Here is a 24796-nt window from a genome sequence, read left to right on the forward strand (position 1 = left end):
TTTCTTTCTTTGGATTACTGAGGATCAAATATATGGTTTTATACGTACTAGGCAAATGCTGTACCACTGTGGTACATTCTCAAATGAATCGATGCATTAAGAATATCAGCTAATTTTTCCCCAAGAGAAACTTTTTAAAAATCATTTTTGCTGAGGGCGTAGTGCAGTGGAGTGCTTGCTTAATGAGTGGGACCCTGTGTTTAATTTCTGTTATCATAAAAATGGAAACATATATTTTCTCTAAAGATTGAAGGCCAGAAATATAAAATGAGAAAAGTGTGCCATAAAAGGGCATTTATACTTTTAAGAATGGTATAGACCTGAATTAGCATTCTCATTTATGAATTGACTTTTATAATGCTCCCTCGTGATTCCCTCACGTGTGCTGGGTCAAGGCCATCCCACTGCATTCTTCTTCCATATTCCCTTTTTAAAGTAGACCACATGAGCTTTATGAAACGCCTAACATGAGAGTACTGGGCTTGTAATGAATATTCCAAGTTTTGAATTCCTGTGTAAAATTTGGCAGGTATTATATATTGTGCTTCTAATTCTTAATAAATGTTGTTTTCTGTATTAGCCTACAATAATGTTTCCATGAACAATGCTCTTATATCCTGTTTAAATATTTGTATGTTTCACTTGCTATCTTTTGTAAATGATCACACAAAGTTCCAGTGCAAATTGGATGCCGTGTCCAGTTGGAAACAGTGTTATGTGAGCGTCTGTCCTTGCAGGTTTTCAATAAACTACTAAGCCTGGCCAGTACTGCTTCGTCTCAGAAGTTCCAGTCGCACATGTGGAGTCAGATGCTGGTTTCCACCTATGGGTTTTTGAAGTCCATTTCCAATGTCTCTGGCAAAGACATCCAGCCCTTAATTAAGCAGTGGGTGTATCCTTTGCAGTAGCAGCTCAGCAAAGTGGCAGGGAATCAGGGAATAAGTTGTGTGAAAGTTGGAAAAGGGGGAGGTGAGCCAGTGATATTTCTTTGAAAAATTAGAAATAACTGACATATGACTTGTATCTTCTAAAGCCCCTTCCAAAAGCTGAGTTGGATTCATATGTAAGCATGGATGTTTATATTTATAAAATTTGGCATAGTTTGTACTATTTAATGTGAGCAGAAAGGCAGGTTCCATGGTGATAAGGTAAGTACTCTAGCAGAGAGGCTTACGGTAGCTGTGCCCAAGTCTCAAAGATCCCCAAAGAGACCACCGGGTAGACAAACCCACTGAACTGTAAAAGCAAGGTTTTAGTGTTCATCCAACCATGACAGGGACCCTGTCTAGCAAACAGGAAGCAGCCTCCAGAGGGAGTGCTAGGTTTTAAAGACAAAAGTTACAGGATTACATCAGTAGGGGCGGGTTGGTTTCTGATTGGTTGACATTTCGGAACAATTAGGAGAATTTCTTAAAGTCATATTTTGGCATGAAATACCTGTGTACCAATTATTCTCATTGGTGGAACATACTTCTTGTATATAGGTAACCAATAGTTTTCAGAACTGTATCCTGGAGACTACAGGGGAGGTTTTGGTATCCAGCCCTGGAGTTTCTTTTGTGGCCAAACAGTTTCCAGGAACCAAATATCTAGGAGGCTAGGGGTGGTCTGGAGTTTCTTTTGTGTTCAGATTTGACCCTAGGCTCCAGGACACCAAAGTATCTGGAGTTTCTTTGTATCAAGTGCTGAGTCAGAGACCTACATGGTTTTCTGTAGCCTGTCAAGACTGCTAAAGCACGGGGCTGAGGGAGGGTGTGGTCCATTTATTTCTCTCTAGAATGAATAATAACAGGTAAATGGGAACTTAAGGCTTGTCACACTGTTACAATTTTTCCCCTGTGTAAATTATTAGAAGTGAAGCCTTTGAGTTTAGTTTACCCCTTTCAATAGTATTACTTGCAAGATGAAATGGTCTGGTGGCTTTTAAATGTGCTTGGAGCTTGGCACAACTTGAATGGTGTCTTGGAACTTGGCAATTTTTTCACTTCAAGGTACTATTAATAATCCAGCTTTAAAACACAAGCTTCTTGATGTTTTGGGAAATTTTGTTTAATCTGGAAAACATTTTTTAATAAGAATTTTGAATATTCTGCCACCTGGGATATAATGAAGTGTACTTTGAGACTTTGGGAATACATTTGAAAAATGTTAATATAACAGACCTTTTTTAAAAGCACATTTTCATTTTAGTACATAAAATTTCCTTTACAATTAATTCTTCAGAGACCAGAGTGGAGTAGTAAAATTTTATGGAAGCTTCGCATTTAATAGAAAACGAAATGTTTTAGAACTAGAAATAAAACAAGATTATACATCTCCTGGAACTCAGAAGTACGTGGTAAGTGTTGAAGAGCTTGTCTCACTGTTGACTCCGATTCCAGTAGAGGAAGGGCTTTCAAGCTGGGGTGACTGATAAATTTGCAGTGAGTACTTGAAGGGACGAGGCTACAGGCAGAGATTCAGAGCAGGCATCCTCGCTTCCCTTATCCTTGGCACCAGCTGCCATTCTGCTCTGTCATTATGTACTTGGTAAAGCATATTTTATATCTTGGCTTAGCTGTCATTAAATGGAAGGATATGGATTGGCCAATTTTTAGCAATCTTTGAATGGTATGTTGTTTTTTTAAAGGGACCACTTAAAGTAACAGTGCAAGAGTTAGACGGATCCTTCAACCATACCTTGCAAATTGAAGAAAACAGCCTTAAACACGATATACCCTGCCACTCTAAAAGCAGAAGGTAGGCAGTGAGTCATAACTGTGAACTGGAGATGAAACTACAAATCCCACCTGTAAAATGCCTCACTGAAACTCCAGTTGTACAGCAAAACGTTTCCAGGAGGAGCATCTTATCCACAGCTTTGTCTCCTGTTGTACTTCCTGTTAGCATTGCCACACATGCTTTGTGTCTGATTTTGTTGTTGTTGAGACAGGAGCTTTCGTAGCCCTACTAGCCTCAGTCTTCTTACTTCCACCTCCCAAATATTGGAATCACAGGCATGCACCCCTACATGCCCAGCTCTTGCTTTCTATTGATGAAACATCTCTGTTTTGGAATTATTTTTTATATATTTAATTTACTTTTGGGACATAGTATCAATCTGTAGTTCAGGCTGGCCTAGAACTCACTATATACACTAATGTGATTCTTGTGCCTCTCCCGCCCAAGTGCTGGCATTATAGACTTCTGCTACCATGTCTGGTTTTAAATGAAGTTTTCATTTGCTTTTTTTTTGGGGGGGGGAAGCGGGGGTCTCATGTATTCCAAGCTGATTTGCTTTCAGCACCCACTTTTTCTAGCTTCAAGGTAGATTTTGGATTTTGCTGTTTCTAAACTCCATTTCATTATATATTGACTCTTCTTTGACCTGTCTTTTAGTGTTTCGTGAAACCCTTTATTTGAACTTTGGCTGTTCTGTAGCTCCATCCTGATTTGGAAATCCCACAGTTTTCAATTTTACTTTTCTTTGAATACTAGGAATAAGAAGAAAAAAATTCCACTAATGAATGGGGAAGAAGTTGACATGGATCTTTCTGCAATGGAGTAAGTTACTTAAAAGTATGTAATTACCTTTGAAATGTGTGTTTTTAAAACCATTTAAAGCCAAGGATAGTTGTTAGGGAAAAAAACTAAGCAAAATCCTAACTCACTGAAGATAAACCATTTCAGACTGAATGAAAAGAAGAAATGCAGTATTGTAGGCATGGGCCCGACCTCAGCTCCCCCGCCTCCTTGCTCTCTCTCAGTGCTTCCTTGAGTAGTATTTCTCAAATGGATAAAATGCTTGAGAAATCCGGAAACGCCATTTCGGATTCATTATGTTAGTTGCAGGCCTGATGTTTGGATGTCAGATGAGTCCACGGTGACACTGGTTGTGTTTGGGACAGCGTTCCAGAGTATGGTGATACAGCCTCTGTTTTCGCAGACTGTTTGAATACCACTCTTCTTAATGTTTTTGTTTAGTTTTGGTTTCCTGACACAACGTCTTTTCTAGCCCAGGTAGTTTTTACTGAGCCTGACTTGTTTTGTTTTGTTTTCATTTTAACTTTTACATGCATGGGCCTGTTGTGCTTGCATGTATGTCTGTGTGACATTCATGCCTGGTGCCTGTGGAAGTCCAAAGAGGGCACCAGCTGCCCTGGAATTGGAGTTTTAGACAGCTGTAAGCCACCCTGTGGGTGCTGGAAATTGAACTGGGGTCCTCTGTAAGAACAACGAGTGCTCTTAACCACTGAGCTGCTCCTCTAGCGCCTGGACTTGAATTCTTGATGCTCCTGATTCTACCTCCCCGCCTGCTAGGATTATAGCTGATTTGATATTGATTGATAATTCTTAATTATATTTTATACTGTGTCTCGAGCACCCAGTATTGAACTGAGTTAGTATTACAGAGTGGTGGTATTCTTTTGATCAAAATTTTGACGTAGACTTGATTTTTACTTGGCGTGGTACTTGAGAAATACTTTCACATTGTGATTTGAGAACTTTCTTGGAAAGGTAGTCATGAGTCTAGCTTTTTTTTTTTTTTTTTTTTTTTTTTTTTGAGACAGGGTTTCTCTGTGTGACAGCTCTGGTTTTCCTAGAAGTTACTCTGTAGACACGGCTGCCCTCAAACTCAAACTCACAGAGATCCACCTGCCTCTGCTTCCTGAGCACTGGGATTAAAGGTGTGCACCATTTTAAAAGATACTGTATGTCAACTAAAATTAATTCAGTAGAATAAATGCTTTCTTATTTCTAATAAGGAGTAATGTTTATAACTATAGTCAGTTATAGGAAATTAAAGAAAATTTGTATCATTTGTGGTTTGATGTCTCATACTTGCAGATAGAAATGGCCATAGTAATATTTTCATTAGAAAAATTGGAATTGGTATTCTGTGTAGCAACTCTTCATTATGTGTCCACTTTTCATATCCTTAAAGATCTTGTTAGTAAGATTGTGAAAGTTAGCATAACAGTGAAAAGTTTGTTGAAATTATAAGATAATACGGTAATTTTAAAGTGCTAAAACTGTTTTCTCTCTAGCGCTGATTCCCCTTTGCTGTGGATAAGGATAGACCCAGATATGTCAGTCCTGAGGAAGGTGGAATTTGAGCAGGCTGATTTTATGTGGCAGTATGAGCTGCGCTATGAAAGAGATGTCGTTGCTCAACAGGAATCCATCCTGGCCTTGGAAAAATTCCCCACCCCAGCATCACGCCTGGCACTCACCGATATACTAGAACAAGAGCAGTGTTTCTACCGAGTGAGGATGTCGGCATGCTTCTGTCTTGCGAAGGTGAGGATGCACGGGAGAAATTGCCCTATGAGTGTTGTGCACTTTACACAAAGGCTCTGAGAATGAATTAAAACTCACTGGAGTCTTTAAGTTTGTCTTGGTAATTGTACTGTTTGGAAATCGTGTATTAAATGCTTTTAACAGCACAGATTTGAAAACAAAACAAAAAGGAAACATGCTTGATATAAAAATAGGTAATTATAAAAAATACTTGTCAGACTGAAAACTAAGGAGACTTTTTCTTTTTTCATTTTAAATTGCCAAACATATTTTTAAGGCTAAGAAAAATTTTGGTTGAAATTCTGTCATAGGGGGCTGGAGAGATGGCTCAGTTAAGAGCACTGGCTGCTCTTCTAGAGGTCCTGAGTTCAATTTCCAGTAACTACATGGGGGCTCCCAATCATCTATAGTGGGATCTGATGCCCTCTTCTGGAATAATGGCATACATGCATATAGAGCCCTCATATACATAAAACAAAGAAATAAATCTTAAAAAAATTTTGTGATTGTAGTAATTTATGCTTTTATGTGAGAATTCATAAAATTAACAAATTTTAATTGTTCCATTATGGTAGTTATTATATTTTGGTTTAGGAATTGAAATTAGTGAAAAATAATCTATGGTAATTGTCTCTATGATTTAACATTCTTGGAAAGTTAATTTATCAATGAACAGTCTTTAGAGTAAAGAAAAGTCTGAAACCAGTAGAACACAGACAGAAAGCTGAGCAGAAATCCTGTCTACCAGGTATTTTAAAGCATCTGTGTGATAGGCTTGCTCCCATCAGTAGACTCTCATGCTTCGTGTTTGTTTTCTTTTTAGTGGTAACATGAAGTTGACCTGTGCTCTCAGATATTAGAGAGAAAATGGGATTGCTTCCTAGGGATAGATTTCATTATTACTCTGAGGAGTGTTGTGATTGTTCTTAAAAATCATAAAAAGCCACAAAACTATAGAATGAAGTATTTAATTATACTATTCTTAATTTCAGATACTTTTTTATAGGCTCTAAAAATTTCATTACTAAAAGGTGTTTTTTGTTCTTGAACTCAGAGAGGTCCACCTGCCTCTGCCTCCCAAATGCTGGCATTAAAGATGTGCACCTTTAAGGGAAGGAAATGCTTTAAAGTTTTGGACTTTTAACTTTGCTGCAAGTCCTTTTCCTGGGGTCTCTTATCCATTAGTTTGTTTTAATATTTTATTAATTTATGAATTTGTTGTTGTTTTGCATCAGGTAATCTAGGACCAGACTTGCTTACTTAAACATAGCACTTGCTTGGTATATAAAGTTGAATATTTCTTTTCCTTTACCTTTTGTAATTTTTGTGTTTAATTTGAGGTATTTAGATAATCTTCATTTGTGAAGCATGTTTTTCTTTTCACGCGCCCAGATCAGTTTTAAATAGCTAGAACCGCAGTGGCACTTCTGGGCAACCAGTGCAGCATGGTGGGTGGGATTGCAGTGCACTCGTAGCCTCATCGGCCTCCGTGTGAGAGACACTGGAGACTCGAGCCTCTGCTCTGAGTTAGCGGTTGCCGGCAGAGTGCCAGTGATTCTTACCAGCAAGAGTAGGATGTATGGCTTGAAGAAGAGAAAGCAACCATTCACTCAATTTGGCTTCTGCTCTTGAGTCGGGGACAGATACCAGCATGGAAGCACTTAAAGGCCGTGGCCCTGTACATGTCTTGGGGTGAGGGCAAGAGGAATAGAGTCTCTTATGAACCCTAGGCTGGCCTGGAACTTACATTCCTCATGTCTTACCCTTGCCTCAGTACTCTTCTCCAGATAAGTAATACTGCATAAGTCACTGGAGTGCGCTGCAAAACACTTACATCTCACAATAATGTTTTTACCTGATAAGCTTAAACTATCAGAATTGTATCTACCCAAGTGGATAGGACAAACCCAGTCAGAGAAGCCTTTGCAAGCAAGTTTTTGTTAAACACAAGAGGATGCTGTCATTTAGAAATTAACTTATGCAAAATGACTGTAAATGCACATAGGAGTGGGGCTTTCGCTTCATCTTCTGTTTGTTTGGTTGCTTGGTCAGGGTTTTTGGTGGGTGAGTTTGTGTATTAGAAATGGGTAATAAAAGACCAAATTGTATTAATTTGCAAGAACTGTAGTGTTGGCTTTTAGAAAGCCATTTTGTCTTCAAAGTGTATTTATAATGGTGATGGAAAGTACTTCATCTTCTGATTATTTACAGATTGCAAACTCAATGGTGAGCACATGGACAGGACCACCAGCCATGAAGTCTCTCTTCACTAGAATGTTTTGTTGTAAAACTTGTCCAAACATTGTTAAAACAAACAACTTCATGAGTTTTCAGAGTTATTTTCTACAGAAGGTACTCTTCTCTTTGTTCTTAATGATGTTTTTATACTAAGCAAGTTTTATTGATGCTCACCTAGGTTTTTTTTTTTTTTTCCCACAAGCTATTGTGTATCTATTTAACTTGGAAACTGTTCATATGATAGGTGTGTATGTCTTACAAATCTGCTCTGAAGATTTTCTAATTTTTTTTAAGTGGTTACTGGTTTTTAAATCAACATTATACAAATCATATCCTTGTTACTTGTAACCTGAAGAGAATGAGTGGCCTTTGATTGGTAGGTAACATGGGGAACTGAGGTATGGAGTATACACTCACCTTTCTAATAGCAGGCCTTCTAGAACGGGGACAGTACATCCTGAATCAGAATCAGCCCAGCTCAGAGTGTCAAGGCTTTGCTTGCTTGCTTGGAGACAGGTGTCATATAGCCTTGGCTGCCTGCAAGGCACTGCACACGGAGGGCAGTATTAGTCACAGCTCTGCTAGATGGATGCCACATTCCCATTTTCAGAATGAAGAAAGTAGACTAAGTATATAGAGTGTGCTTAATGTTAAACTTACAGGAAGCTTTCTGTAAATGATATGTTAGAGGGAGAGAGTGGAAGTGTGTGTCCATTGAAGAATGAGGTGACTAGTGTTGAATGGTTTGGAAATCATTTGCAAAGTCTGTTAGTCAAAAGAATGAAGGCCAAGATTAGATCAAACTAGTAATGGAGTGTGGAGTTAAAAGAAAAGGATTGAAAGTGATGCCTTGATCTTAACTGAAGAAATGGGCAGCTGCTGAGGACAAAGCAGAGAACAGAATCCTTGGGGTTTGTTTTGTTCATGTGGAAGATTAGGTGGAACCTCCAGCCTACTTGCTATAAAGGGAAGCCAGAGTAGAAAGCCAATATGAAAGACAGGTCAGGCCTTTAACAAAGAGAGGATACAAGGTAACTGGAAGAAAACGTATGAACACTATTTTTTTTCTAAAACATGTAGAAAGGAAATTTTGTTTTTAAGTGAAACTTCTTCAGTAGTTCAGAAGATTGTGAAAGAAGGCCCAAAGCAATAAAAAGGCCCAGAGAATGTTATGCAACACCTTTAGGGCATGGCATGGCTGTTAGTTTTGACCTCTTAGCAGCAGTGATTATCAACACAAAACCTACTCAAGATTGCACCTTCAATGTTCTGTCCAGGGAGAAGGGGGACTCACTAGCCCCACCCTCTCTTAGGGTATAAAGACAGTAATGACTATGAAAGTGGGAGAGTTGCTTTCTTTGGTGGTATAGCAACTGGTAAGGTACCCATGTTCCCATAAATAACCCTAATTAAACCTTCCCGCTAACCCTCTGGAAATGCCCTCAGAGACATGCCCAGAAGTGTATCTTCCAGGTGATTCCATAGCCAGTCATACTGACAATGAAGATTATCACACTATTGTTGATTCTAGTTATTCCCTTTCTGTGTTGCCCCTTTTTACTTAAGGCAGGTTTCCTTGCTCTGTAGCTCAGACTGGCTTGGAATTCCTAGTCTTCCTGCCTCTACCTCCAGTGTGTTGGAATTAACAAGAGTGTACCACCATTCTTGCTGCTTCTCCCCTTTTAAGCAAGAAACTGAGCCATTTCTTTTTTTTATTGTCCAGTTTAGAAGGGAAAGTCTTGATGATCCCTTGCCATGTTCTAAGTAGGACCAAGATTTCAGTTCATCAACTTTTCTGTCTAGGGCTTAATTAGCTTTGTTTCACTAGCAGAATTTATTGTTGTGTGTGTTATGTGTGCACTAACAGAAAGTTGTTTATGAAATTTTAGAAAAAAGAAAGGTACACTGAATTTAAATTACTGTCTGTCCAAGGCCTGATGAGCTGTAGTTTGTTTAATGCTTCGTGCCTATGTATCTGAGCTCTGTAAAAAACTGTGAGGAAGCAACGCACTAAGCAACTAGCCAAAGATAATTCAGAGTAGTGGGTAGTGCAGGTGGGAGTTAGAATGAACCAGTGCTGAAATTGTATACTAGTTCCACTGTATTACTTAGAAATGGATTGATACAATTTCTTCCAGCAAGTGAGGGCTAAGATGCATAGCCTGTAGAATATGTCCAGTCATGAAAGTAGTTCCTGGATTTCTTACCCATTTCAGCAGTAGTGCTTTTAGATGTGTCTGTAGTGGGAACACATGGGAGATGAGATCTTAGGCTCCATCTTGATAGCTGTGTTAATTCCAGTGTAATTCTCTTTATAGCCCAAATTGCCATGTAATGAATAAGTTGGGTTGTGTGCTTAAACTTTCTCTTTTTTTCTTTTTTTAGACCATGCCAGTTGCCATGGCTTTGTTAAGAGATGTACATAATCTTTGTCCCAAAGAAGTTTTAACATTTATTTTAGACTTAATCAAGTACAATGACAACAGGAAAAATAAGGTAAAGTGTTTTTGTCAATTTATATTACAAAATACCCAGTGACACTTGTTTTAGGATAATATATGGGGACCTCAGTCTCCAGGACTACAATAAAAGAAAGGAAGAAACATTTGTTTGTAGCATCATCCATAAGTCCCTGGTACCTTGCTAGAGTTAGAGGCACAGGGCATGATTTATTGGAATAATGAATGCAAGCATGCATGCATGTATGTATGTGTTTCAGAAATCTTCTGAGGGAAGTTAGAGGAAAAGGAAGTTACATTTTGAAGTACGGAAGAGGAAGAATGTATAGTAAATCAAATAGCAACTATTGTCATTATTCTGTGCATGTAGACTGCAACATTTCTTTTTAAAATAATGTTATTGGAAGGAATGTGGTATTGCTGATAGTTTTGAATTTTTATTTTTGATCCTCTTCTGGGATTTTCTGTTCTTTGAAATACATGTTTCTTCCAAGTTGCTTTTCTTTAAGCTGAGTTAGTTCTTTTCTGTCCTTCTTTCTCTCTTGCTTTCTGTCTTTCTTTTGTGTGTGTACATATGTGCTGCTTGTCTGTATATGCACCATGTGAAGAAGTCCACAGAGGCCACAAGAGGTTAACAGATCCCCTGAACCTGGACGTAAAGGGGGCTGTGAGCCTCCTGTGAGTGCTGAGAACCGAACCCCATCCTTCTGTAGTAAGTGCTTGTAAACACTGAACAATCTAAGCCACCTCTCCAACTCTGAGTTCATCTGCCTGTTTCTTATGTTGATAATTTCCTCAATTATATGGTGATCTTTATATGTGGTATGTTTATACTTTAAGGTAGAATGCTAGGTGACTGGAAGCTTTGACTTGATAGAAGGATTCGCAGACTATGATGTTCTATTCATTTTGTTTATATATCTGTCTGTAGTGTGCATATGTGTCCAAAACATGTGTGGGGTTACATGTTCACGTATGTGCCCCTGCATGCAGAGACTGGGCTTGGTCTCAGGTATCTCCCTTGATTGCTATTGGCACTTTGTCTCACTTGAATCCAGAGCATACCAGTTGGCTACTCTAGCTAGCCAGGTTGCTTCAGGGACTCTGCTCTACCTCCTGAGTGCTGGGCTACAGGTGGGCTCCCATCCCTGTCTGGGTTTTATGTAAACACTGGGACCTGAGCTCTGCTCCTCACACTTGGTGAATAGTGAGTTTTAATGTTTACTTCAGGCGTAACCAAGTGCAAGCGCCTTATCCACTGAACCATCTCACTAGCTCCTAGTAGACTAGTCTTTGTCTTCTCTTTTGGACTGTAATCTTGTAGATGTTCAGGAGACTGTAGGAGGATCTTACACAGATAAGAGTTTAATACAATAATAAATCACTCGTGAGTACAGCATTTTCACTTTTTTCTAAGTCATAAGTCTATACAATGGATAGGTAGGTATTTACTAGAAAACTTGCTGTTAGATACATAATGCGTGTCTGTGTGTGTGTCTGTGTGTGTGTCTGTGTGTGTGTGTGTGTTACGCTGGTGATGAACTCAGGGCTTTGTACAAACTAGAAATGTGCTCTACTTCTGAACTGAAATGATTTAAAGTTATATGTTGTATTAATATCTCATGAAAAGCTTTAATTGTATCTGTTCTTAATTATTCTTTGGCTTAGTTTTCAGATAACTATTACCGTGCAGAAATGATTGATGCTCTGGCTAATTCTGTTACACCTGCTGTCAGTGTGAATAATGAAGTTAGAACTTTGGATAACTTAAATCCTGATGTTCGACTAATTCTGGAAGAAATAACCCGGTTTTTGAATATGGAGAAGCTTCTCCCAAGTTACAGGCACACTATCACTGTCAGGTGTTGCTCAGTTCTTTGCTGCTTCTGTAAATGTTTTTTTTTTTTTTTTATTTCCACAACTATACCATTATTCTTATTAGATTAAATTGGGGAAAGTTAAAGTAAAAATAAGAAATTTAAATTTTATGATAATGTCATCTCCTGATTGATTGCTAATATTTGGAAAATATCCTTTAAAGTTTTTCTCTTTTTAATGGAATTTTAAATGTATAATACCTTTTGTATAGTTCATAAACAATTTTCATTATGTATGCTCTAATTTTTGAAAAGAAATATATTATTTTGTCCTTTTGTGCGTGTGCACATACATATACACACACATACAAGCACATGGTATGTGGCGGTCAGATAACAGCTCTGTGGATTTGATTCTCTTTTCCCTTTATGTGGACTTGGTTTGGGACTCAGGTTCCCAGCCTTACACAAGTCAAATGCCTTCACCTGCAGAGCTATCTCACCAACCCTAGAAATTCTTCCTAAGACAGTGTTTTGTTAGGGTCATGTCTTTATACTAGTCCTACTATGTAAAGAAAGTGTTAGGATCATGTCTTATATAGTCACTATTGTGTAAAGAAAGTGTTGTGTTAGTCACTACTGTGTAAAGAAAGTTTTTGTGTTAGGGTCATGTGTTATACTGTCACTGCTGAGTACAGAAAGCATTGTGTTAGGATAATGTCTTATACAGTCCTACTGTGTAAAGAACCCATTATGGCACCGAACTGAACTGGAACCCAGATGCAGAGAAGGACCAGTGAAGAGCACAGAGGTCCAGACCAGGCTGGTAAAACCCATAGAAACAGCTGACCTGAACATCCAGGAACTCTTGCTCCCCAGTCTGATAGTTGGAATACCAGTACGGGATTGATCCAGACCCCAGGAACATGGGTTTCTGTGAGGAAACCTCAAATCTATGGGACCTCCTGTAGAAGTCCAGTATTTATCCCTAGCATAGGTGTGGACTTTGGGAGCCCATTCCATATAGAAGGATACTCCCTGAGCCAAGACACACGGAGGTGGGCCTAGGCCCTATCCCAAAGGATACAATAGACAGTGATGATACCCTATGGAAGGCCTCACCATCCAGTGGGAGCAGAAAAGATATGTGACAGATAAGGTTTTTTGGGGGGGGGGGAAGGGGAGGACGGGTGGGAGAAGGGAACTGGGATTGTCATGTAGAACAATCCTGTTTCTAATTTAAATTAAAAAAATTAGAAAAAGAAAAGTAGATTTGCAATAGACAATCTCCAAATATAAACTTTATATATATAACCAATTTATTTTAATATGATCAATTTTTATTTACTAACAGATTGACAAATTTTTAGTCAATATAATGACTTAACTCTCAAAATGCTGCTAAAAACAACATGCAAGCAAATTATTCTATCTTTGTGAATGTATGAACAGATATATATACATATAGGTTTCCAAATGGACTTCTTATGTTTAATAATTCTATTAGGACTTAAAGGCTGAAATTGCATGTATATATTCTACAGTTAAAAATTATACCACAATTAATAATCTGGATGTTGTGATCACATACACAAATGCTTGCAGATATCAAAGAGATTTCTATAAAAATTGACAAAAGCATTACAATGTCAAAGCTTTATATATTTAATACACTAAAACAAGTTATTAATAAAAAAAAAAAAACCCATTATGGTCTTTGAGAAAGGTCTCATGTAGTCTGGCCTAAGAGACCATGGACAACTGTGGTACCTCTGACCCTCCTGCGGTCACCATCACGTGCTGGCATTCACCCACACCTAGCTGTTACCCTTATTTCCAGAGCTGGAGTTCTCTGTCAGCTTTTGTGTGAGTTTGCGACAAGTTGATTACTGATTACAAAAAATTTTAGCTCTCTTATTTTATCTGTCTGTCTGTCTGTCTATCTATCTATCTATCTATCTATCTATCTATCTATCTATCTATCTATCTATCTATTCATTGGTTTTTTTTTTGAGACAAGATCTCACTATGCCTTTCAGCTGTCCTGTAGACCAGGCTGGCCTTGAACTCAAAGATCTGCCTGCCTCTGCCCTCCACACTGGTCACCTCCCCCACCCCCACTTGTGCAAGTGCTGGGAATAAAGCAAGTACCACCACACCCAGCAAGCCTTTTTTTTCATAATGAATGACAATAAGATTTCTGGAGACAATACTCCATTTAAATTATATTTTTATTGTTGAGTACTGTTTTCTGGTGTGATTTTGTTGGCATGTATGTGGATCTAACAATCCAAAACATTGAAATTTGTTTCTATGGTGTTTGGGGTATTAATATTGAAATTTTATCATGAAAATTGAACATTAGAGAATACAATGCATTCAAATCATGAGTTGTTTTTTTTTTTTTTTCTTTTTCTTTTTCTTTTTTTTTTTTTGTTTTTTGGAGGGGCCGGTTTGAAACATTGTTTCTCTTTTTAACCCTGGCTGTCTTGGAACTCTGTAGACCAGGCTAGACTCAAACTCAGAGATCTGCCTGCTGGTATCTCCTGAGTGCTGGTATTAAAGGCATGTACCACCACTGCCCAGCTCAGTATATTTTCAGTAACCACTACCTGGCAAATCATGAGTATTTAAAAAAATTGTTTCTATTTGATTTTATGTGTTGTGTTTTTCCTGCATGTATGTCTGTGCACATGGGCATCAGATCTAGAAACCGGTGTGAGCTGCTATGTGGATGATGGCAGGGAATTGAATCTGGGTCCTCTGGAAGAGCAGCCAGTACTCCTAACTGCTGAGCCATGTCTCTAGCCCCCATAAATAAGGATTTTGACTGACTGACAAATGAGTCTAGAGACCTAGTACCTAGGTAATAAATTTAGATCATAGTACTTCAAAGGAAGTAATTACCTTTCTTCTCACTAGTTGCTTGAGAGCCATAAGGGTGCTTCAGAAGAACGGACATGTGCCAAGTGATTCTTCTCTTTTCAAATCCTATGCTGAGTATGGGCATTTCGTGGACATCAGGATAGCGGCTCTGGAAGCCGTTGTGGATTACACTAAAGGTAATGCTATCCAAGTGGTGCTTGTCCGAAAGAGACATCTTAAAGCCCTTCTTGTTGCATCTTCATAGTACATGCAGCACGGACATTTTAATTGCTGTTGGTTACTTTCTATTTAGCATGCAAAATTGGGGATTTAGCTGTGATATTTTCACACATATCCATTATTGTTAAATTCTTGACTCTTAGTTGGTTTGGTGACAATAGGAAAAAATAAAATTATAGATGTATTTAGCTCATAGAGAAGCCAGCATATTCTACAAACTCAGCTTTATATTATTTTTAAAAATAAGAAATTTGGTGAAAATATCTAAGGATTCAATGAAATAGTGTTCAGGTGTGTAAAATTTTGTGACTATGCAAATGAATCAACAGAGTAACTTCATCAGGAAATTAGATTAGGCCTCAAGTTGAATGGGTTAAGGAGCATGGCAATGACTAAAGCAAGAGCATACATTGAAGACACTTTCAGAAACGAGGTGAGAAAGATAAAATAATGAGGATATTTCACAAATACCAAGGTTGGAAAAAATAATGCAGGAAACAATGAGATGCTCTGAAGAATGTCAACTAAAGTGACATAAGCTAGCTTCTACTGCAATTTGAATCTTTTGTGTAAGTTCCTAGACAGGTCGTATAGGGGACTCTATTGAAACCTACACTTGTTTATGATTTTCCCCATGCTGAATATCTTCATAATTTGCTTTATGATTCAGTCTGTAAAAACATAGTGTAGTCTCCAGCTTCTGATTGGGAAATGAAAAGACAATAAACAACACAGCTGTGTGAGTTTTAGATCTCTACTATACATTGCCAAGTTGTCACTTACATAACGCAAACACAAGTTCTTGTATAGCATTCTTTTTTTTCCCAAGATTTTATTTTGGGCCAGGAATGGTCACACACACACACAAGTATTCAGATCCCCTGGAGTTAAAGGTTATTGTGAGCTGCCTGATATGGTTGCTGGAAACTGACCTGTAGTCCTCTACAAGAACAGTAAGTGCTCTTAACTTCTGAGCCATGTCTCCATCCCCCTTGTGTAACATTCTTAATGACAAAACTTCCCTAGAAAATTTTCAAATGGAATATATGTGAACCAAAATAATAAAGATAGGTGAATATGTAAATGAAGAAAAAGGTAATAACTAATCATTTCTATATAATAGTGTTAAGCTTAAATGCTTGCTAAACTTTTGATAAAATTCAGTGTTTATTTCAGAAATAATTGTTTAATGGTTGCATGCAAGTTAAAGAAGTACATACATTTACATCTAAAAGGTAATGTAATGGAAATAGTGGAAGAATGAGGAAGTTGAAGTGTACTGAGTTCCAATTAGAATAAAAGGAGATGGGAAGTTCCACAGGTTGCATGTGAACTGGAAACATGTATAATCTAGTCTTTTTAAGTTTTATAAATCTCAACAGAAATGCCTACAGACAGGAAGCAAAGAGAGTAGTAACCATGTTGTGTTTATATTATGTTTGTCTTGTTTCAGAAAGAACTGTTGTTTTAATATCCTTTCATTTAAGAGATGATATAGATAGGATTTGTTGTTGTTAATTGAATCATTTAACAAGCAATAAGCATAAATAGTTCTGTGTCTCTATATGTTTTGATATCTTGCCAGCTTAAAATCTACACTTGTTTGAAATCTAATAATTTGTTAGTATGCCTAACCTTCTTTTTTCAGATAAATGAAGGATATTCTTGAGTTAATACTACCCAAAATTAAAGAGTACTAATATGTTTCCAAAAGAATACAAAACTAATAAGTATAATTTAAAAAATTGAATGGTGCTTTGGAATGAACCATGAATTCTGTAGCTTAAAATATTGGCATTCAGAAGGTGAAAAAAGGAAACTTGTTTGTTATGCATAAAATTTTGTAAATAAAGCTTTTCAGTTCTTAAAAATATGTTGAAAAGGTGATTGGCAATACTTAATGTGTCATTTTATATCAGTTACAGTCATAATATATTCATAGTTTCCTTTCTTACTGGGTCTTAGTGGGAGGAACCATGTGGGCATAAACATGTTTGCATTTATGCTGCTGTTGTATGTCAAACCTCTCTGGGATTTAAGCATCTAAAAAGTTAGGCAGATCTTGTCCAAGGAATTGTGTCTAATTTATGGCTTTTAACGAAGTATAACTTGCTTTAAGGTGTATTGGTATTTGGCTGAGTGCATACTAGGTACTGTTTTTGGTCTTGGTTACATATGGCATGATGCTTATGAAAGAAAGTTACTGGCCCAGAGCATACCGAGTTAAAAAAAGAAAAAGAGTGCTAATTGCTTCCTTGGATCCTTCAACTGCATGACAGTCCCACTAAGAACCCTACTTATTTACTGCCCCTCCGTATGTTCACTTGCTATTTGATGTGCTATAATTAACCCTGCATATATTTACTCGTTTTATTTTCAGTGGACCGGAGTTGTGAAGAACTTCAGTGGCTACTTAATATGATTCAGACTGACCCTGTTCCATATGTAAGGTTAGTGTATGTACTGTAATGTCTTGATTTGGAGTCCTAAAGTGGGTTGAATCATTTCTGAAGATTGTGCATGGGAAAGATGTTTATGATTTTTTTAAGATATGGCATTAAGTTATACATTTTTAAGGCCTTTTCCTTTTTTTTTTTTTTTTTTCTTTTTTGAGACAGGGTTTTTCTGTGTAGCTTTGGAGCCTGTCCTGGAACTCACTCTGTACACAGGCTGACCTCAAACTCAGAGATCTGCCTGCCACTGCCTCCCGAGTGGTGGGATTAAAGGGGAGAGCTGCCCCAGCCAGGCTAAAACAATTTTCTTAATTTGATTTTTTAAAAACATTTTCAAGTACATTGTTAATAGTTTCTTTGTTAATAGTTTAATGAATAGGGACGATGCCTTGTGTGTCCCAGCTTATAATTGATCTCACTATTTATGTCATTTGGGAACTTATTTCAGGGCATCTTGTTTTTTGTTCATTTAAAATCTTTATTACATTTATATGTTTTGTCTGTGTATGCGTGCACACGTACCGCAGCATGCATGTGGAGTTCAGAGGACAAGTCTTCACTCACGGAGCCACATAACCGGCTCCCATTTGTTTATTACATCTAGAGCCTTAATGTTTATTAGAGTTGATGTTTTTTAAAATCTTAAGAAACTAAAAGAATTACAGGCTTATCATGGCATCTGCCTTTGTATTTGTGATTACCTCTTCTAACTGCATTATTCCCGCTGTTTCCTTTTACATAGTGGGATTTTTATTTAGGAGTTAAGTTTAACCATTTCTGTATTCCTTTCTTTGCTCATAGTAGACACTTAGAATTTATTTGATTCATTGTATTGACTTCATAGAGCATAATTTCAGAGCTGAAGAATAACTCAGCCATTTCAGCTAGAGATAAGGACTTAGATTATCAGTGTGTTTTTTTTTTTTTTTTTTTTTTGAATGACCTAGAATCTGCTTTCTTATCTCTGAAATGTCTCTAGGTGTGAGAAGTCTGCTCAAGAGGTTGATAGCAGTGATGTCTTGATTAGTAACTGTATATTTTAGGGTTTTAAATCTGTTTGCGATACAGATTTTTACATGAAATTTAATGTTCTTTTTTTTTTTTTTTTTTTTTTGTTTTTCGAGAGAGGGTTTTCTCTGTATAGCTTTGGAGCCTATCCTGGCACTTGCTATCCAGGCTGGCCTCGAACTCCCAGAGAGTCGCCTGCCTCTGCCTCTGCCTCCCAAGTACTGGGATTAAAGGCATGTACCACCAATGCCAGGCGATTTTAATGTTCTTGACTTGTTATCTATAGTATATATTGAATAATCTGTTCTTGTGAGTGATACAAAGTTGAAATGCAGAGTAAAAAAGCTGATAATTTCACATTTTAAAGTATAGAGCCCAGAATACAGCCTCATTCCTTTATCTAAAATGGTGAGTGTACTTTAGTCTTTGGTAGCAAATGGGAACAGATGCTATAAATGCAATATAAACAAAGCTTTGCATGTGTTCATTTGTTTTCAATTTACATAATTAAAAATTAACATCTATATTTTTGATAACTTCAGAGCACTTTGGGCAGATTGTCATGGTTTTGTGATATTTGAAGTTATTGTATTACACATTATGTCTGTGTTGAGTGCTTTTGAATTGTGTTTTTGAAATGTTTTGGTTCATTCAAATGTCAAGAGCACTATTTACAGACTAGACTGAAAATCCATTTAGAGGTATGCTTCATAGTTAGGTTTAGCATGTTTTCTTCTTAACATCCTTTATTAATGTCCCCACTAGAGAAACTTCTCCTTTAATATCACCCTAGCATATAGGTTATACTAAACCACACACAGCCACACAAGTTTGCAGTTAAGGGTTGGCGAAATGACTCAGCAGGTAAAGGCAGAACCCGTGATAGAGATGAGAACTGACTCCTGCAATTTGCCTTCTAACGTCTACACATATGGCCATGGCATATACACCTTATAAGAGAAATGTCAGAGGGGTTTTGTTTTGTTTTCAGTCCCCATTTTTAGAAAGCCATATGTTAATGAAAGATCACTGGATGAAAGTGTTTCCACACAGTGATTGCTTTCTCAGTGGTGTTTTCTATTTTGTTTCAGATAGGGTCTCATTATAGCCTTGACTGTCTTCCTATGTAGACCAGACTGGCCTTGAGCTAACAGAGATCTGCCTTGCTCCACCTTCTCAGTGTACCACCATGCTTTGTGTCTTTAATTAACTTCATTCTTTTATTTTTATTTTGTTTTGCTGTGCTTGAGGCAGTCTTACTATATAGTCCAGGCTGGCCTCGGCCTCTGCTCATGTGTACTGCAACTACAGGTGTGTACCATGATGCATGATGCCCTTGGGTGGTGGTGGTAATCTCTTTAGCTCTAAGGTTTGCTGTCAATTTTATGTGTCTGTTAGGATAAAAAAGAATTAGATGCATAGGCTAAAATAAGTCTTTTAATTTATGTGTGTTGTTTTAAAAACTAAAATTCTAAATTTTCAAAGTTGAAGTTTTCTTTCAGTAAAAATGACCTTTGCCAGGAGTTCATGCCTTTAATTCTCAAACTCAGGAGACAGAGGCAAGTGGATCTGTGAGTTCAAGGGCACTCTGGTCTATGTAGTGAGTTCCATGCCAGCCACGGTGACATAGTAAAATTATCTTTCAAGGAAAGGGAGTGGGAGGTTAAACTCCTCACAGTTCCAGGCTGGCATATGCTCATACTCCAGGGTAAAAAGGCCGAAATAGGAGGAGTGCAGGTTCAAGACCAGTCTGAGGTATATAATGCAACCTTATTGCAATAAAATAAAATGATCATACAAATTTCAGAAAATAATAAAATCCCACCAAGAGAAAATATGTCCTGTAGTAATAGTATAACCAGAAATGGTAGTCCTGACCCATTTTGATTTGTTGATTATTGTTGTTTTTATATGTATACAGTTACGTTTGGTTTAGATTATATAAAGTTCATAGAAGATAGTATGAAGCTCTCCTGTTTTGGAAGTAAACATGATCATGATCTGACTGTACCAGTTCTTTCAGGCGATACATTTATGGTCACTGCTTTTTCTTTTGGCAGACTTTCAGCTTTTGTTTGTTTTATTGGTTGGTTGGTTTGCTGTTGGTTTGGTTTGTGGTGGTTTGATTTGTTATTTTTTTTTTTATAGTGATAGCATTGGAATTAGACTGTCTCATGAAGAAATTCTCAAATCTTCAGACAAATACAGTGATCCTTTTGCTGCTGTGGTCCCATGAACCTGTGACTTTGAGATTGGCTTTTAAGTCTGTTTCAGATGTCTGAAGTCTACACTTGTAACACGTTGTTATTTAAACTCTGATAAATTAAGCCTGGGATACTTGTCTTCTCTTATTTCCTTTGAATATTTTGTATATTTAGTCACTTCTATTTTCCTGCTTAAAAAACATTTCTAACAAAGAAATTTGTTCCTTTTTTTTTTTAATTATCAGCATGCTTATGGGTATTTTTTTTTTATCCTCAGAGTTTTGTTCTTTGGTTTTTTGTTTTATTTGTGTGCATGTTATCTCTTATGTGTGCCATGGACATTCAGGCACCTGAGGACGTCAGAAGAGGGCAACAGGTCCTCTAGAACTGGAGTCACAGGCAGTGTTGAGCCCGCTGACCTCCCATGTTCTGTAAGAACAAGCTCTCTTAACCACTGAGCCATGGTCTCGAGTCCCTAGCATGTGAACTTTAAAGGACAAAACATGTGTTAAAGCAATGTTTAAAGAGTGCTATAAGTTATAAATGTATTAATTAATCATCATTGCTATTTTAGTGGTGATTTCAAAGATGTCCCCAGAGTGCACTTTATAAATCATAGAGAGATTCCAAAGCATTTGTAGTGTTTGGAGCAATGGTCGGTCTCTGTTTCATTTTGGATATTTTGGAAAGTAGCTGGACAGAAATGTACTTTTCAACTTACTGAATGTTAAAAACATAGCAACATTAATAGGCTGTAACAAACAAACTCCCTAACATTCAGGAGGCTGTGGCAGGAGGATCAATTAAGCTTAGGACTAGCCTGGGCAACACAGTGAGACCTCCTTCTCAAAACTCAAAGAAACGCATTCCTATGGACTCATAGAGGAAGAGATCTTGAAGGACAGGGATTATGTTTGTCCATAAAGATGAAAATGTTTATATGAATTATTTGTAAAGATTTATGTTCCTTTTCATATAACTTGCTTTGTATCTAAAGTCACATCCTGCCTTTTTTTAAGGCAACCTTTAGTAGTCTTGTTTTGTGCAATCTTTAATTTCACATCCACAAAAGGTGTCAATAAAGTTCCCATCTTCCACTTTTGCAGACATGAAATGGCAGGGCTGCTGGGAGTGTAGTGTTTTAAACAACACTCAGCCCATCAACTTTCCTCTTACTTCCTCCCCAGCTGAAAATCCAGCTGGATTTCTTAGTGCTGGTAGTGAAGTGCAGAAATTTCCCAGATTCTCTTTTTTAAAAGTTTGGATATCTTCCGTGAATTCCATCCCATTTCTTTCCTCCTTACTTATATTCAAGAGTCCAATTCCTCTTTGTTTTTGTTTTTCGAGACAGGCTTTCTCTGTCTAACAACCCTGACTGTCCTGGAACTCACTGTGTAGACCAAGCCGACCTCAAACTCAGAGATCACCTGCCTCTGCCTCCTGAGTGCTAGGATTAAAGGTGTTTGCCCCCATGCTTGGCTGAGACCAAGTCCTCTTAGTTCTTGTATTTTTGCTTACTCCAGTCCGGGCCCTTGTCTTTCCAATAAACTCTAGGCTCCCACCAGGCCTCCCCCCACCCTTTTTTTCTTTGCATCTTTCTATATTCATAGCATCAGATATTTTCTTCTTAAGATTTTGTGTTCTTTGTTGTGCCTTATCTCCAGAAAAATAAACAAAACAAAAAGCTAGCTCTCATGATTATAAACTTGAGCCATGGAGTTTCCACTTACTCTTCTTACTAGGCTCTTTCCATATTCAGGTTTTAGCCTGGCCTTGAACTCGACACTCTACTGCTGCAGCCTCCAGAGGCTAGGACTGTGTGTGCCACCATGGTTGCAGCTTGTTTTGAAGACACTCTCCCCCATTTTGTTCTTTTCTATGTTCCATCTTTAAAATGTATCTGCACCATTGACCCATGTTTAAATTATTTTTTCTGATGTTCTGTTATAAGGATTTTCATACTTAACCACCAGGTTGTTGGTTGATTTGCTTGATTATGTTTTCAATACTAAAAAGAATGAAATTGTTAGGATTATATAGTCAGATTGTAGAAGACCTTGTTACAGAGTTCAGATAATCTTCAAAAACAAATACACAAGGTATTTTTAGTGAGAAAACACATGATAAATATTTTGGATTTGTCATAAAGCATTTAAAAATGGAACTAAATACACAACTAAACCTAATGGACAAGGAGAAAAATAGTTTTCATATCTTATAGTGTTTCTTATTCACATCACCAGTCAGCAAATGGTCTTTTAAAAACTTATTTTTCATTCTTGCAGGCATAAGATTCTAAACATGTTGACTAAGAATCCGCCATTTACAAAGAACATGGAGTCTCCCTTATGCAATGAAGCCCTAGTAGATCAACTGTGGAAACTAATGAATTCTGGTAAGAGAGCAGTGACTTTAAACATTGTTAATTCTGCTGGGCGTTGGTGTCGCACGCCTTTAATCCCAGCACTCAGGAGGCAGAGGCAGGCGGATCTCTGTGAGTTGGAGGCCAGCCTGGTCTCCAGAGTGAATGCCTGGATAGGCTCCAAAGCTACACAGAGAAACCCTGTCTTGAAAAACCAAAACCAAAAAAAAAAATTGTAAAAAAAAGAATTGTTACTTCTTTTCATTTTACATCAGATTTTTTAAGGATATGGGGTGAGTGAGTGAGAGTGTGTGTGTGTGTGTGTGTGTGTGTGTGTGTGTGTGTGTGTAACCTGGAACTGACATGCCAGGGAGCCCAATGGCTTCTGTTTCCAACTCCCTAGTGCAGGAATTGCAGGGCATGCCACAGTGCCTGGCTTTCACATGGTTGCTGGGATCACACGCAGGCCCGTGCCTAAGTTGCATGCCCTTTACTATGTGACCCTCTTGACTCCTCCTCCATCACCCTTTAAAATAGAATCTCAGGTTCTTACATTAACTGTCCCGTCCCGAGGGGCTCAGGTAATTCGGGAGTCCAAGGTGGAAACGCCTGAAAATAATGGGCGGGAAAGAAAAATCGGGACCAAGCAGATTTCCATGTCAAGGCCAAGTTTATTGAAACCAAGGGGCTTTTTAAAGAGAAAGGAGGAAGCAGAGAAAAAGAGGTGGGGGAGGAATGAATGTTAATTGCTCTCAGGCAGGTACCGGGAATCTCCTGTTAAGGAACTGGGGGAAGGAACAGGTGTTAGTTGCTTCTCAGGCCAGGTCCCGGAACCTGAGGGGTGGGGTGCTAAACTGGCTGGCGGCTAGCTAGGCATGGGGGGTCGCCAAGGCTGGCTTCTGACAATTAACGTCATAACATTTGTTAGGATGTGTTCGCTTTGTTCCATAATGTGGTTACAGACATGAAAAATACAAATTTTACAAATTTTTAAAGTAGTTAAAGGGCTATAAACACAAACCTTCCTAGTCTTTTCATCTCTTTTCTATAGCCTCCTAGTGGCTTTGTTAAGAGAGAACTAGTTTCTTTTTTATTTTTCCAGGACAGTGAGTGAGTGAATGTAGAAAAGACATGACCTGTAGTTTTAAAGACTGCATATTTCCGTTCCTCATCTCAGAGAGCATGCCATCTTATCACAGTGTGAGTTTCCATCCTTTGGAGTGAGGTCAGGGTGTGGACAGTGTGGACAGTCCTGATGCTGGAATCAGTTAACTCTCAGCTCAGTTCTTACTCTTGGTAGAACTGCTTTCAACTCTGCCATTTACAAAATGCAGGTTTTTCTGTTTTTCTGCAAACCAAGAATTAAACAACTTGGTGTTTGTAAAGCATGGTGTCTGCCTCACTTTAAACACTCAGTGTTATGCTTCTCATGATTGAGCTTTGTGTGTAGTTAGTTTCTCTCCTTCTGTGTTGGAGAATCAAATTCAGGCTCTTGATTAATGGCTATACTCTTAGCAGACTGGGTAGTCACTTATTTGTAAGTCAATTTTATTTAATTGGGTTATTAAATCTATGAATGTATAAATGTCATATATTTTAAAAGTATTTGTTATATCTTAATAGATTGAAATTGTGATTCTGATTGAAAGGGTTAGTCAAAAGCTAGGCTGAAATTACTTTGCTTAAATGGTTTTTGCAAGTAGAGAGAGACCTGTGGGTATTTATTCTAATACTTAATTTTTTATTTTCTAGTACTTAAAATTTTTGAGTGTGATACTTTGTTTTCTCTTAGAGATAGCTTACCATGATAGCACATTGATAACTTGCTGAATCACAAATACTAAATTCTAATATTTCAGTTTTTTAAATT

At 37.7% G+C, this 24796-nt stretch overlaps 1 protein-coding gene across 5 annotated transcripts in view; it reads left to right on the forward strand.

Annotated features, from left to right (window-relative positions):
* LOC113830752 (transcription initiation factor TFIID subunit 2) overlaps nt 1-24796 on the forward strand; it is a 74790-nt gene that overhangs the window by 35111 nt on the left and 14883 nt on the right. For all 5 annotated transcript variants that reach the window (XM_027431696.2, XM_027431698.2, XM_027431697.2 and 2 more), the window contains 11 exons: nt 738-892; nt 2224-2338; nt 2630-2739; nt 3478-3543; nt 5028-5280; nt 7492-7632; nt 9904-10014; nt 11646-11839; nt 14717-14856; nt 17280-17349; nt 22850-22959. In XM_027431696.2, coding sequence (XP_027287497.1) covers nt 738-892; nt 2224-2338; nt 2630-2739; nt 3478-3543; nt 5028-5280; nt 7492-7632; nt 9904-10014; nt 11646-11839; nt 14717-14856; nt 17280-17349; nt 22850-22959 — 1465 coding nt within the window. The remainder of the gene's footprint in view (nt 1-737; nt 893-2223; nt 2339-2629; nt 2740-3477; nt 3544-5027; nt 5281-7491; nt 7633-9903; nt 10015-11645; nt 11840-14716; nt 14857-17279; nt 17350-22849; nt 22960-24796) is intronic.

This window comes from Cricetulus griseus, chromosome 10, assembly GCF_003668045.3.
Source record: "Cricetulus griseus strain 17A/GY chromosome 10, alternate assembly CriGri-PICRH-1.0, whole genome shotgun sequence".
Classification (NCBI taxonomy): domain Eukaryota; kingdom Metazoa; phylum Chordata; class Mammalia; order Rodentia; family Cricetidae; genus Cricetulus; species Cricetulus griseus.